Source organism: Prionailurus viverrinus, chromosome B1 (assembly GCF_022837055.1).
Source record: "Prionailurus viverrinus isolate Anna chromosome B1, UM_Priviv_1.0, whole genome shotgun sequence".
NCBI classification, from domain to species: domain Eukaryota; kingdom Metazoa; phylum Chordata; class Mammalia; order Carnivora; family Felidae; genus Prionailurus; species Prionailurus viverrinus.
The window spans coordinates 35931175-35944620 of record NC_062564.1 but is presented as its reverse complement, the minus strand read 5'-3'; the positions used below and the strand labels follow the sequence as shown (position 1 = coordinate 35944620).

The following is a 13446-nucleotide window of genomic DNA, read 5'->3' as shown; positions in this document are numbered from 1 at the left end:
AGTGGCCTGAGCAGAGATGGAGAGGTAGAAATGAGCATCTGTGGTAAGGGATGATTTGTGCATTTTTCTCCTGTAGTCATTTACTCCGCAAGAAAAGGGAACAAATGCTCTTTTTTGGAGTTTTCAGAGAAAGTAGTTATCAATTCAAAGCTACTCTCAGTGTAGAGATGGAGAGATCACTTCTGGAAAAGGGAGAGGTTTGGGGCTTGCTCACAATGGGAATAGAATTCCCTGGGGCTTCAGGCTGTGCACCCCTAACTCCTCCAGCAGTTCTCAGCCTTGGATAAAAGATGCAAGCATGTTGTAAGTAAGGCACTTTATTAATATTATGCTAACATTACCCATCTGGTTGAACGAAGCCTTTCAGTGGCCTTGAACACAGATTTTTGCAGACTCTCAGATTGAGAGGGACCTAAAAGCTTTGTCTCTGCCATGTTTTCCATGTGTATCATTTTTATTTTGTTATTTTGGGGACGCTTCACTGTTTTCCTCTATGTCTTTCTATTGTAGTGTAACTGTCTTGAGAGGATCTGTTTCTGTGTCTGTTTCCCCCACCAACATTCTTAGCTCTTCCAGGACAGGGACTGTGGAATCATGACATGTAGCAGGAGTACAGCATTTCCAGGACAGAGGGGGTCCAGGAGAGGTGCCAAGAGATTGTCCTGGGGAAAATGTGTTATTGTTCCCTTTGAGAACCTGGATCACAGTGTTTCCTCCAGGGTCTAGCACTGACCCAACACTTGGTAAATGGTGGAACATCTGTTCTGATGGGTGATGGTGGCAGCGGAGCCCGTGATCACTGTGGTGGCTACTTAGGCTGTGTGTCTCTGCTCTCTCCACAGCGGGAGCCCAGCATTGACCTGCTGGAGGCCTTCGTGGAGCACTGGAAGGGCATCACGCACTACTACATTGAAAGCACAGGTGGGGCCTGCTTCCCCTTGGACGGGGGACTCCTGCAGGGAGTGGGGAGGAAGGTGTAGGCAGGGTCACCACGCAAAGCAGAGATGCAGGTGTCCTGGATAAGGTGACAACTGCTGCCGAGGAGTTCAGACTGGGGGCTGGCCCCACCCTGACCTTTTGGGAGAGGAGCCGAGTGAAGTAGGAGTGGGGACTAGGAAGTTGGGCATCTCACTGGCCTGACACTGCAAGGCAGAGGTTGAGCCCCATTTGCCCCTAGCATCCAGCTCTGCAGACGTCCAAGCCTGTAGTCCCCAGGTACCTGTTCCTCTTTTCCCTGAGCTGACTTAGAGGGCATTTCCCTTATAGAAATCTAGGGTAGGAGGAGAACTGAAGTCCAGGCATGTAATGTGCCTGTGTCCTTCTCCCCTAGCTGAGAGCCAGAGCCTTGGGTAATCTGGGCACATCAGGATGGCTTTCTGAGGGGCGGAATCTGATTGGCTGCTCTGTAGTCAATATGTTGGTATTGGCAGATAAACACTGGTGGCCAGGTAACCCTGTCCTGCATCCCTGGCTTTCTACCTCCTGGTTCAGACTAGGGTTTGATTCCAGTCTACATCTTTCCTAAAGACTTTATTTCCAGCCTGAGCCAGCCCAAGAAATTAAAAAGCAGTCTTTGGACACTCTGAGGGACCCCTAAAGGTCCTTTTAAATCACGTTTCTGAATCTTGGTACTCTTGACATTGGACTTAATCATTCTTTGTTGTTGGGGGGGAGCTTTTGGGGGTGCATGTTTAGCAGCAGCTCTGGCCTCTACCCACTGGACACCAGTAGCATCTCCTACCCATTGTGATAACCATAAATGTCTCCAAAAATTGCCAAATGTTCCTGGGGGCAAAATCGCCCCCAGTTGAGAACAATTGCTTTAAACTGAAGATCTTTGGGGGCACCTGGGTGGCTTAGTCGGTTGAGTGTCTGACTCGTGATTTCGGATCATGTCATGATCTCATGGTTCCTGAGATTAAGCCCCACATTGGGCTCTGTGCTGACAGCGCAGAGCCTGCTTGGGATTCTCTCTTCCTCCCTCCCCCGCCCCCACTCACTCTCACTCTCTCTCTTGCTCTCTCTCCCTCTCTTTCTCTCTGCCCCTCCCCTGCTCTCTCTCTCAAAATAAATAAACATGAAAAAAAAAAAAAGAATCAGAGGGGCATCTGTGTGGCTCAGTCATTTGCACATCTGATTTCGGCTCAGGTCGTGATCTTGCAGTTTGTGGGTTCAAGCCCCACATCGGGCTTGCTGCTATCAGCCTGTCAGCACAGAGCCAGCATCAGATCCTCTGTCCCCGTCTCTGCCCCTCCCCTGCTTATGCTCTCCCCCAAAATAAATAAATATTTTTAAAAGGAATCAGAAATGTCATTAGCTATTAAAAAAATTAAACTGAAGACCCTTTTTTATTGAGATATAATTGATGTAACATATCATATAACTCAGATATACAACATACTGATTCAATGTATGGATATGTTGTGAAATTATCATCACAATAAGTCTAGTTAATATCCATCACCCTGTATAGTTACCAATTTTTTTTTCTTGTGATGAGAATTTTTAAGATCTACTTTTAGCAGTTTTCAAATATACAGTACATTAACTATAGTCACCATGCTGTACTTAACATTCCCAGGACTTACTTATTTTTTAACTGGAAGTCTGTACCTTTTATTTATTTATTTTTTATTTTTTTTGATGTTTATTTTTGAGACAGAGAGAGACAGAGCATGAACGGGGGAGGGGCAGAGAGAGGGGGAGACACAGAATGGAAGCAGGTTCCAGGCTCTGAGCCATCAGCCCAGAGCCCGACGCGGGGCTCGAACTCACGGACCGCGAGATCGTGACCTGAGCTGAAGTCGGACGCTCAACCGACTGAGCCACCCAGGTGCCCCAAGTCTGTACCTTTTAGACTGAACATCTCTTGACAGAGAGCCCCAATCTATCAGGACAGTGGGAAAAGATCCAGAACTGACTCAGGTCCACCTGAGGTTTCATCTGACCCCATCCATTCATTTCCTGAACAGTACCCTGACCAGAGGTGCAGATGTGGGGGAGGTGAGCCAAGTTGCTCAAAAGCCAATGCTTTTGAGAAAAGCTAGGGGGTGCTCCAAGGCCAGTCCCAAAGCATCAAAACTAGTTTTACAAGAACACTCCGTCTGAGACTCTGACTACAAAAGCCCCAGCTTCTCCACCAAGACCTTCGCACAGTGAAACTGCTTTGCCTCTGAACCTGTGGTTGTGCATGGACTTTTTTCTGCCTTGTAAAAAATGGAGTACTGTCTCCTGTGAGTGTAAAGAGGACAGGAGGTTACCTCTCAGGAAGCTGCTAGAAGACAGCTTCTACATCATGTGACAGAGACCCCTAAGCCCATGGCTTGTCACTTTGGCCCAGAGCTGGCCTGCAGCCTGGGTAGTATACCCTTCTGTATGTCCCAGAGTTTGGAGAAAAAATGATGCCACTTTTTTGTAATTTTTTTAATGTTTATTTTATTTATTTTGAGAGAGAGAGAGAGAGAATGAGCAAGTGAGCAGGGGAGGGGCAGAGAGAGGATCCCAAGCAGGCTCCACACTGTCAGCGCAGAGCCCGACGTGGGGCTTGAACCTATGAACTGTGAGATCATGACCTGAGCCAAAACCAAAGTCAGACCCTTAAGCAACTGAGCCACCCAGGTGTCCCTAAAAGATCTTTTGTCTTGTTAAATATAGAGGCACCAAGTGCTAACTTCCATTTCCTTTGGTCTTTGAAGCAAACTGTTAACCTGGCCTTACTCCAGGTTTACCCTCCGCCCCCGCCAGTGTTTCGGGGGGGGGGGGGGGGACTGTGGAATTGACCCCCTCAACACAGAGTGCCCCTCTTCCCCCCCCCCCCACCTTTGTTTCCTGAATCTCTATTAGATGAAAACACCCCCGCCAAGAAAACAGATATTCCCTGGCGGCTGAGGCAGATGTTGGACATCCTGGTCTACGAGGAGAGGCAGCAGACAGCAGCTGGCGAGGCAGGGCCCTGTCTGGAATACCTGCTGCAGCACAAAATCCTGGAGACCCTGTGCACGCTGGGCAAGGCTGAGGTGAGCAGGACCCTGGGGTGCCCCTGGAACCTTCCACCCAAACTGGAGCCCCTGTGTTCCAGGCTCTTCCACCTGTCCTCCCATCACCTAGGTTGAGGAAATGCTCCCATTACTGTCAGCATTCATTCAGTGAAGATGTACTAAGAACCAGCCATGTGCCAGGCAGGGTCCTAGGTGCTGGGGACACAGCAGTGATTAAAACAGACAAAAATTCTAGTCAGAGAGTGGTGGATAATAAGAGGAGCCTGCATGCAGTATATTCAACAATGACAAGGTCATGGAGAAAAATAAAGCGGGACGGGGAATTGGCAGTGCAGGGGAGGCCAGTTTCATACAGGCAGACTTCGTTTTATTGCACTGCACTTGACTGTGCTTCACAAATACTGCATGTTTTACAAGTTGAAGGATTATGGCAGTGCTGCGTTGAGAAAGTCTATTGGTGCCATTTTTCCAACAGCATTTGTTCATTTCGTGTCTCTGTGTCACATTTTGGTAATTCTTATAATATTTGAAACTTCGTTATTATATCTGTTATGGCGATCTGGGACCAGTGATCTTTGATGTTGGTATTATAATTGCGGGCACCACAGACAGTGCCCATGTAAGACTGCTCCACCTACCAGCCACTCCCCATCTCTCTCCCTTCCCTTGGGGCTCCCTATTCCCTGAAACACAACAATGTTGAAATTCGGCCAATTAATAACCCTATAATGGCCTCTACGTATTCAAGTGAAAGTAAGAGTTGCATGTTTCTAAATCAAAAGTTAGAAATGATTAAGCTTAGTGAAGACACGTTGAAAGCTGAGATAGACCAAAAGCTGGGCCTCTCTCACCGAGCAGTTAGCCAGGTTGTGAATGGGAAGGAAAAGTTCTTGAAGGAAATTAAAAGTGCTTTCCGGTGAACACACAAATGATAAGAAAGCAAAGCAGCCCTGTTGCTGTTACTGAGAAAATGTGGGTGGTCTGCATAGAAGATCAAACCAGCCACAACATTCTGTTAAACCAAAGCCTAATCCAGCACGCCCTGACTCTCTTCAATTCCGTGAAGGCTGAGAGAGGTGAGGAAGCTGCAGGAGAAACTTTGAGGCTGGCAGAGGTTGGTTGACGAGGTCTGAGGACAGAAGCTGTCTCCGTGACATCAAGGTGCAAGGCGAAGCAGCAGGAGCTGATGTGGAAGCTGCCGCAGGTTCTCCAGAAGATCCGGCTCAGATAATTCATGAGGACGGCGACACTGAACAACAGGTTTACAACGTAGTGAAGCAGCCTCTGTTGGAAGAAGATGCCACCTAGGACTTTCACAGCTACAGAGGCAAAGTCAATGCCTGGCTTCAAAGCTTCAAAGGACAGGCAGCTGGTGACTTCAAGTGAAGCCAGTGCTCATTTACTATTCTGGAAGGCCGAGGGCCCATAAGGATGATGCTAAATCCATCCACTCTGCCTGTGCTCTATACATGGAACAACAAAGCCTGAATGACCACACTTCTGCTCACTGAGTGTTTTAAGTCCACTGCTCGCTGACAGTGCACGGGTCACCCATGAGCGCTGATGGAGATGGACGACGAGGTGAACGTGGTCTTTGTGCTTGCTCACACAGCATCCATTCTGCAGCCCATGGGTCAAGGAGTCATTTCAACTTTCAAGTCTTATTATTTAAGAAATGCATGTTGTAAGGCTATGGCTGCCGCAGACAGGGATTCCTCTGATGGATCTGGGCAAAGTAAATTGAAACCTTCTGGAAAGGAGTCACCATTCTAGGTGCCATTAAGATCATTCGTGACTCACGGGAAGAGGTCAAAATAGCGACATGAACAGAAGTTTGGAAGAATTCGATCGCAGCCCCCATAGAGGACCATGAGGGCTTCCGGACTGTGGTGGCGGAGGTGTCTGTGGGTGTGTGTCGGGGGGAACGGCGAGAGAGCCGGGACTGGAAGAGGAGCCTGGATATGGCACTGAATTGCCGCCGTCTCATGAGCAGACTTGAACGGATGAGGAGTTACTCCTTCTGGATGAGCAAAAACTATGGTTTCTTGAGGTGGGAGCTACTCCTGGTGGAGATGCTGTGAAGATGCTTGAAATGACAACAGAGGGGTCAGAACATGACATAAACTCAGTCGATAGAGCAGCGGCAGGGTTGGAGAGGCTTGACTCCAATTTTGAAAGAAGTTTTGTTGTGAGTAAAGTGCTATGAAACAGCATCGCGGGCTGCAGGGAAATCGGAAGACTCAATCAACACGGCAAATTTCATTGTATTATTTTCAGGAATTGCCGCAGCCACCCCGACCTTCAGCAACCACCGCCCTGATCAGTTGGCAGCCACCGACATAGGGACAAGACTCTCCACCGGCAAAAAGATTATGACTTGCTGGAAGTGTGGATGATGGTTAGCATTTTTTAGCAATAAAGTATTTTTAAGTTAAGATCATGTACATTGCTTTTTAGATATAAGACAATTTCACACTTAATAGACTATGGTATAGTGTAGACACAGCTTTTATGTTCACCAGGAAACCAAAAAATTAATTTGACTTGCTTTATCGCGATATTCACCTATTGCAATACTCACTTGATTGTAGTGCTCTGGAAGCAAACCTGTAGTATCTCCAGGAAGTGAAGGAAGGAGGCTTGCAGAAAAGGCGCCCTCTGAGCAGTGACAGAAGGGAGGATTGTGCTATGGCCCATGGGGGAGGAGCACTCCAGGTGATGGTCATGGCTTCATCTGCTGATGGGCACTCTGTTCCTTGACCCCCAGTACCCCCCAGGCATGCGACAGCAGGTGTTCCAGTTCTTCAGCAAGGTTCTGGCCCAGGTGCAGCACCCCCTCCTGCATTACCTCAACGTCCACAGGCCTGTGCAGGTGAGGGACCAAGAAACTAAGGGGTGTCTGAGGGTCAAGCCCTTCTCTTCCCTGCTACCCCATTCCCTTCTGTTTCTATCTTGCCTCCCTTCTAGAAGCTTCTCCGACTTGGTGGGACAGTTCCTGGATCCCAAACAGAAAAGGAGGAGGTGCAGTTCACCACCGTTCTCTGCTCCAAGATCCAACAGGATCCAGCCCTGCTCACCTACATCCTGGAAGTGAGCACCTCTGGGGAACAGAAGCGGGAGGGCCCAGACCCCAGGGCAGACCCCTGTGGCCCTTCTGAGGAAGTAGAGGATGGAGCAGGTACTCAGGCACCTAGGCGGCTTCCTCTCTAGCTCCACGCCGAGGCCCTGCCAGCCAGTGTGCAGCCTGTATTCCCAAGGGGGCATCATGGGGAATGGTCTGTACCATGAGCTGGCCTCATGCAACCTTCTTTGCAGGGTAAAAAGATTGTCAGTAGGAAGAAGTCATCCAAAGAACCCATCACCCTGCCTAGAGAGGCAGCCAGCATCCAAGACAAGGACCACCCCCACAGCAAGTCTCCTGACCTGAGTCCCTGTAAGGCCCAGGCCTTGACTGCCCAGCTGCCTGCTGAGACGGAGGAGCCAGATGGAGGAGTTGGGGAAAGCAACCTGATCACCTCTCTGATCGGGTTGTGCAAGAGCAAGGTGCTAGCTGCATACAGAGTGGGCAGGGGTGGGAAGGGTGAACTGCTGGGAGGGGATCTGGGGGCTCAGATGTATGTCCCTGAAGTTGTACCCCTACCCCTAGAAAGGTCGGGTGGCTCTGAAGGCCCAGGAGAACCTGCTGCTCCTGGTAAGTGTGGCTTCACAGGCAGCTGCCACCTACCTGGTGCACAGCAGCCCTTGCTGCCCTGCCATCGTCGAGCACCTCTGCCAGCTGTACCAGTCCATGCCCACCTTCCTGGACCCCGCAGACATTGCCGCTTTAGAGGGCATCAGCTGGAGGTAGGCACTTGGCCAGGGAAAGCAGGGCTACATCTTCAGTGGCTAGCAGCCCTCCGTGTCCTCTGGTAGCCACTCCTCTGATTTCCCAGGAGGGATGGGGACCCCTGCTGGCCACCCTCTTCCTGAGGGTATAGCCCAACCCAGCCCATCCCAGCTTTCCCTTGAGGAAAACACCACTTTTACTTCTGTACCTGATCTCCCAGCAACAGTGGTTGCAGGGAGAAGGGGCCCAGATTCCAGAAGGTACCTGAGGCAGGCCTCCCAGCTCCTTTCTTGCTTCCCCCTTCAGGTTGCCCAGTGCCCCGTCTGATGAGGCTTCCTTCCCTGGCAAGGAGGCCTTGGCTGCCTTTTTGGGCTGGTTTGATTACTGTGACCACCTCATCACAGAGGCACACGTGGTGAGCAGGGGCGGACATCAACAGGGCTCTCTGTGGGGGTGCCCCGCGGTTCACCCCACTCTCTTCACTGCATCCACCTTGAGGAACAAGTAGGTCTCTCAGGAACTAGGGCCCCAGGTCTGCCTGTTATGTTAGACGCTGTGCAAGGACACAGTTGTTTCTCAGTGGAAAGCACTCGTGGGGTAAAATGTGTTTAATACATGCTCTTTGGCACCTAGGTGGTTGCAGACGCCTTGGCAAAGGCTGTAGCTGAGAAATTATTCATGGAGATTCTGCAGCCCCACCTCCTGCATGTGTAAGTTTATGTCCAGTCCCCTTGGGCATGGCCATGGTCTGGATCCAGCTGCCCCTCCCCACCAAACCTTTTCCTGTCCCTAAGGCCAGGGACCTCCTTGGCCAGAGTCACATGGGTCTGTGGGCTCCATGGTTAATGTTTGCCAGGTTTGGCCCCCTGACACACGTGGCTCAGAGCCACATGGGCTGACAAAGTCCTCCCGCTCCTGGACTCTAGGACCTCAGGAGGGCTAGGGAGCGAGAAATATAAGCCAAGATGTAAGGAAATCAGGAAGGGGTTCTGTCAGCACCACATTCATTCACTCCTAGCTGCCTCTTTGGTCTTACGTCCCCCGTCTGGCTTTCAGACCCCAGGCCTGGCTCAGTGCTCTTTCCCTGTAGTTTTTTTTTTTTTCCAAGTTTATTTATTTATTTCTTTTGAAAGAGAAGGAGTACGAGCGAGCAGGAGAGGGACAGAGAGAGAGAGAGAGAGAGAATCCCAAGCAGGCTCTGCACTGACAGTTGTCCAGTTGTCCAGACGCTAACTGACTAAGCCACCAGGTGCCCCTGTCTCCCTGTAGTTCTGAGCAGAGTGTGCTGACCTCCACTGCCTTGCTCACGGCCATGCTGCGCCAGCTCCGCTCCCCTGCGCTGCTGCGAGAGGCTGTGGCTTTCCTCCTGGGTGCAGACCCGCAGCCCGCAGCCCCCGAAGATGGCCCCCGCACTCTGTGCGCTCACCTCATCGGGCACTGCGATCACCTCTCTGATGAGGTGAGGTGGGGCAGGAGGGGGCTTATCCTACTGCCTCCCATCAACCCCTGCCCAAGGAATTTCCTGCATGCTTCTTCCCACTGTCATTAGCTTACCTTGAGGCATTGGAACTCCTACCTGCGCCCCCAACAGTGACATGGTCATGGCGGCCAGACTGCTTTTGTCACATAGTTTTCTGTGATCGCATACTTGCCATGTGACTTGATATTTTCCAGACCTATTTCATATTCATTTGGCTTGTTTGAGGCTTACATCCACTCTGAGCTAGGTGAGGCCGATATTCCGTTTTGCAAACATGGAAACTGAGACACAGAAAAGCCAGTTGGCTTACCCGATAGCACACATCAAATTAGTAACAGAACCAGCACCAGGCAGACTCCTGGCTCCTAGACCAGCACCCACCCACTCCCCCCAAACCCTGCTGTCTGATCTTTCTTATCCGAGTGAGCAATTCCTAGGTACGCCTGCTGACCCTTTCTTACCCAGATCAGCATCACCACGCTGCGGCTGTTTGAGGAGCTGCTCCAGAAGCCACACGAGCAGGTCCTCCGCAGCCTGGTCCTCTGCAACCTCGAGGGCCGCCATTATGTGGCCCGAGGCTCACCTGAGCCCGAGAGCTACGAGGACACCCTGTAAGTGAAACCTTGTTCCTCTGGGAAGCCTCAGGCTGCCCAGGACCCATTACGGCCCTCAGTACCCCCACACTTATTCATTTATTCCTTGGTACCCCTCGTCTGCCCTGGCCACAGAGATCTGGAGGAAGACCCCTACTTCACGGACGGCTTCCTCAACTCCAGCTTTCAACCCTCAGCAAAGCCTCCCCCAGCCCCTGCCACCAACTCAGATGGCAAAACAGCAGTGACCGAGATCGTCAACAGGTAGGGAGCTGGTCAGGAAATCTAAGTCACTTGAGGTTTGTTTGTTCTATCTTTGGCCATAGCCCCGATGAGGGGCAGCCCAGGAGGGAGTGTTCCCTCAGGGCTGGAGAGGGGGAAGGGAAAGACAGAGCAGCCCAGCCGGAGCCCCTCCACACCTAGGATCCTGTCTCTCAGTTTCCTCTGCCTGGTTCCCGAGGAAGCCAAGACCTCAGCTTTCCTAGAGGAGACTGGATATGACACGTACGTCCACGATGCTTATGGACTGGTAAGTGTTGAAGCTTCTGCCAACATCCACTTCTCATCCCTCAAAGCCGTGGTATTGATAAATTCCACCTTCTCCCTCTGTGATCTCTCTCTCTTCCCTGCTCCGGCCAAGAACCTCGAGTGTGTCCTTCCCACATGGCTTCCTCTGCCTGTGGGTGCCTCCTGACCACTGGGCTCACCTCCTCAACTCTCACTTCTGTTTCAGTTCCAGGAGTGCAGCTCCCGAGTCTCCCCTTGGGGCTGGCCCCTCGGTCCCACACCCCTGGACCCCCATGAGCCTGAACGGCCTTTCTTTGAAGGTCACTTCCTCCGAATGCTGTTTGACCGCATGTCCCGGATTTTGGAACAGGTAGTCAACAGGACTGGGCCCTGGCTACAAGGTTACAAGGTGAGGGCCCACAGGAAAACTCGAGGCAGTTTGCCTCTGGAGTCCTTCAGGAGAGTGGCCTGGCCCTGGGGGTCGAGCCCTCTTTGGTTCTTCAGCTCCACACTCTCCTTCCCCCAACCGTTCTCCAGGCGGGAAGCCCCATCTTGCCTCTGCTCCACACGCCCTAACATGTTCTGGCCCTCAGCCCCAGGGAATCCATGACACACACACATCACGTGAGACTCCCACCCCCGCACACGTTCACACTGGCCAGGCGCCTGGCTGGGGGAGTGCAAAAATGCTCACCGCCCCCTGCCAACCCTCAGCTTGTCCACTGTGTTCCCTACAGCCATACAGCCTGAACCTGCAAGTGACCTCAGTCCTGTCCCGGCTTGCCCTCTTCCCCCACCCCCTTATCCATGAGTATCTCCTGGATCCCTACATCAACCTGGCCCCTGGGTGCAGGAGTCTGTTCTCTGTGCTTGTCAGGGTAAGGATGCCGGAGCCGAAGGGCATGTGTCGCTGGTGGTGCAGGAAGGGAGGGCAATGGGACGGGGGTGGGGGGCTACAGGAGTGGGAACCCTGGCCAGCGCCAGGGGAAGGCACAGGCACACGGCCCCTCCCCTGCCACGGTACTGCAGAGCCAAGGGACCCTGCATGAGTGTCACCACTGCCCCCCTCAGTCCTGTCTCATTCCTGCTCTAGGTGATCGGAGACTTGATGCAGAGAATTCAGAGAGTACCTCAGTTCCCAGGCAAACTGCTCCTGGTACGCAAGCAGCTGATGGGTCAGGTCCCCGGGGAGCAGTAAGTAACCGAGGGAAGTGGTGCCCAAGGATGGACCCTGGGGTGGGAGGGCAGAGTGATCAAGGGAAGTGGGAGGAGCACAGGCCAGGGGGCAAAGAGGGCCTGTTGCCGAACTCCATCTTCCCTCAGAGGTGTCTGCCATTGGGATGTACCTCATGGACACTGGGTTGTCATCCTGGGTATGCTCCTGCTGCCTCCCAGCTATGACCCCCATGCTGTCTCCCTCAGGCTGGACCACCAGACTCTCCTCCAGGGCGTGGTGGTTCTTGAGGAATTCTGCAAGGAGCTGGCTGCCATCGCTTTTGTCAAGTTCCCCCCGCACAGTCCTCACCTGCACCTGTCCCCGCCCCGGGAAGGGCACGTCTGAGCCAAGAGCAGGACCAGATGGGGGACTCCTGTCCTCACCTCTGCCCAAGAGCTGCCTCCCACCTGGCATGGCTGCCACCTCCCGCGTCCCAGGGTGGGAGCTTGGTTCCACCTCTACATCCCAGGTGCCTCTGCCTCTGAGGAGGCCTGGGCTTCCACTCCCAGGTTAACTCAAGAAGACCGTGGCCTGTCGGTCACACCAGACTGGGTTCAGGGAGTGGGTCTCCAAGGTACCAGAGGCCAAGGAGCAAAAGAGATGGCCTCCCAGACAGCATGGTGTCCTCGGGGCTTTCTCAGGAGAGCTGGGTAATTGCCAGCTGAGGACCCAGACCCAAACCCTCATGTGTTCCGTGCATGTCACCTGTCTCTACGGATGATTTGTGGCCAGGGCCAAAACCTGTGGCTCAATTCCAGGGGCACAGGGGGAGTGAGTGATGGCTCTCAGGCTGGTCAGAACTGTAGGCCAGAGAGATGGGGGCGTGGGAGCCCTGTCTTTGTCTTGCTATCTCACAGATGCTGCTGAGACTTGTCATTTTTTCTCCTGCCTTCTTGACTTAACCTGTGGTGAAGGGGCAGTGGATGGCAGAGAAGCCCATTCTCCCTTCCCGGCCCTTTTGGAGGCTGTTGCAAAATTCCCAACCACCTCATGGCAAATGCCCAAAGCATGCTCCGCGCCCAGGCGGGGGCAGCTGCTAATGAGAGCCTTGGTGCAACTGCAGCCAGGGCAGGAGAGGGCTTGGGAAGTGGGGGGCTGGGTGCCAGGCCCTGGCTCCAGCTGGTTTCTCTCTGGCGCCTCTGAACCCGTCTCGGCAGGTCCTCAACACCTGGGCAGAGGGGATCAGAGACCCGGGGAGGCCAGGCCTGGCCCTCCACATCTCACCCAGCCCACAGAGTTCTTGACGGAATACTCTTCCAGGGGAGCAAGGGAGCCAAGGGGAGAGATGAGGCCAGGATGCCCACCTGACCCCAAGCCCCCAAGGCCTAGCGGGGAGGTGCTGGGGCACAGGCAGCCAGTTGTAGTGTTGTTCTCTCTGCATGCCCTTCACAGCTGGGGCTGCCACCCCACCCGGCCCGAATCTGTCTCAACCTGCAGGAACACACAGGCGGCGCCAGGCATTACCTCACAGCAGGACTGCAGTGGCTGGCTTCGCTCCTGGGCAAGGAGGAGCAGGCCAGAGCCCCTTTCGCTTCCTTTTCCTGCCTATGCCGCTTCTAGAAGCCGGCCGCAGGTTGCCAGGAGGTGACATGAAAGAGGAGGAACTCAGTGACCTCTCCCTCTCCTGCATTCCTCCAAGCTGGGGAGGACTTAACTGCCGCTCTGAAGGACACCGTGCATGTGCGTGCATGCGTGTGTGCGCACGTGGGTGTTGGCGTGGGACAGGGGAGCAGAGCTCATGGGGCAAATTGGGTCTGAACTCTTCAAGTCAGAAAACATTTGAGCATCCGGGAGTCACAGATCCTCCCCTCCTCCATCCCCCTCAG

The 13446-nt window shown here is 53.0% G+C and overlaps 1 protein-coding gene across 4 annotated transcripts in view; it reads left to right on the top strand.

Annotated features, from left to right (window-relative positions):
- FHIP2B (FHF complex subunit HOOK interacting protein 2B) overlaps nucleotides 1-13446 on the top strand; it is a 16551-nt gene extending 3105 nt beyond the window's left edge. For 2 of the 4 annotated variants that reach the window (XM_047855625.1, XM_047855627.1), the window contains exons 2-17: nucleotides 843-921; nucleotides 3844-4016; nucleotides 6766-6870; nucleotides 6966-7088; nucleotides 7314-7541; nucleotides 7645-7841; nucleotides 8131-8239; nucleotides 8458-8534; nucleotides 9094-9283; nucleotides 9770-9915; nucleotides 10033-10161; nucleotides 10336-10426; nucleotides 10631-10813; nucleotides 11142-11282; nucleotides 11498-11598; nucleotides 11827-13446. In XM_047855625.1, the coding sequence (XP_047711581.1) occupies nucleotides 843-921; nucleotides 3844-4016; nucleotides 6766-6870; nucleotides 6966-7088; nucleotides 7314-7541; nucleotides 7645-7841; nucleotides 8131-8239; nucleotides 8458-8534; nucleotides 9094-9283; nucleotides 9770-9915; nucleotides 10033-10161; nucleotides 10336-10426; nucleotides 10631-10813; nucleotides 11142-11282; nucleotides 11498-11598; nucleotides 11827-11965 (2211 nt within the window). In that variant the 3' untranslated portion in view covers nucleotides 11966-13446. Of the gene's footprint in view, nucleotides 1-842; nucleotides 922-3843; nucleotides 4017-6275; nucleotides 6397-6765; nucleotides 6871-6965; nucleotides 7089-7313; nucleotides 7542-7644; nucleotides 7842-8130; nucleotides 8240-8457; nucleotides 8535-9093; nucleotides 9284-9769; nucleotides 9916-10032; nucleotides 10162-10335; nucleotides 10427-10630; nucleotides 10814-11141; nucleotides 11283-11497; nucleotides 11599-11826 lie in introns of all 4 variants that reach the window. The other 2 variants (XM_047855628.1, XM_047855626.1) reach the window with 2 other exon arrangements.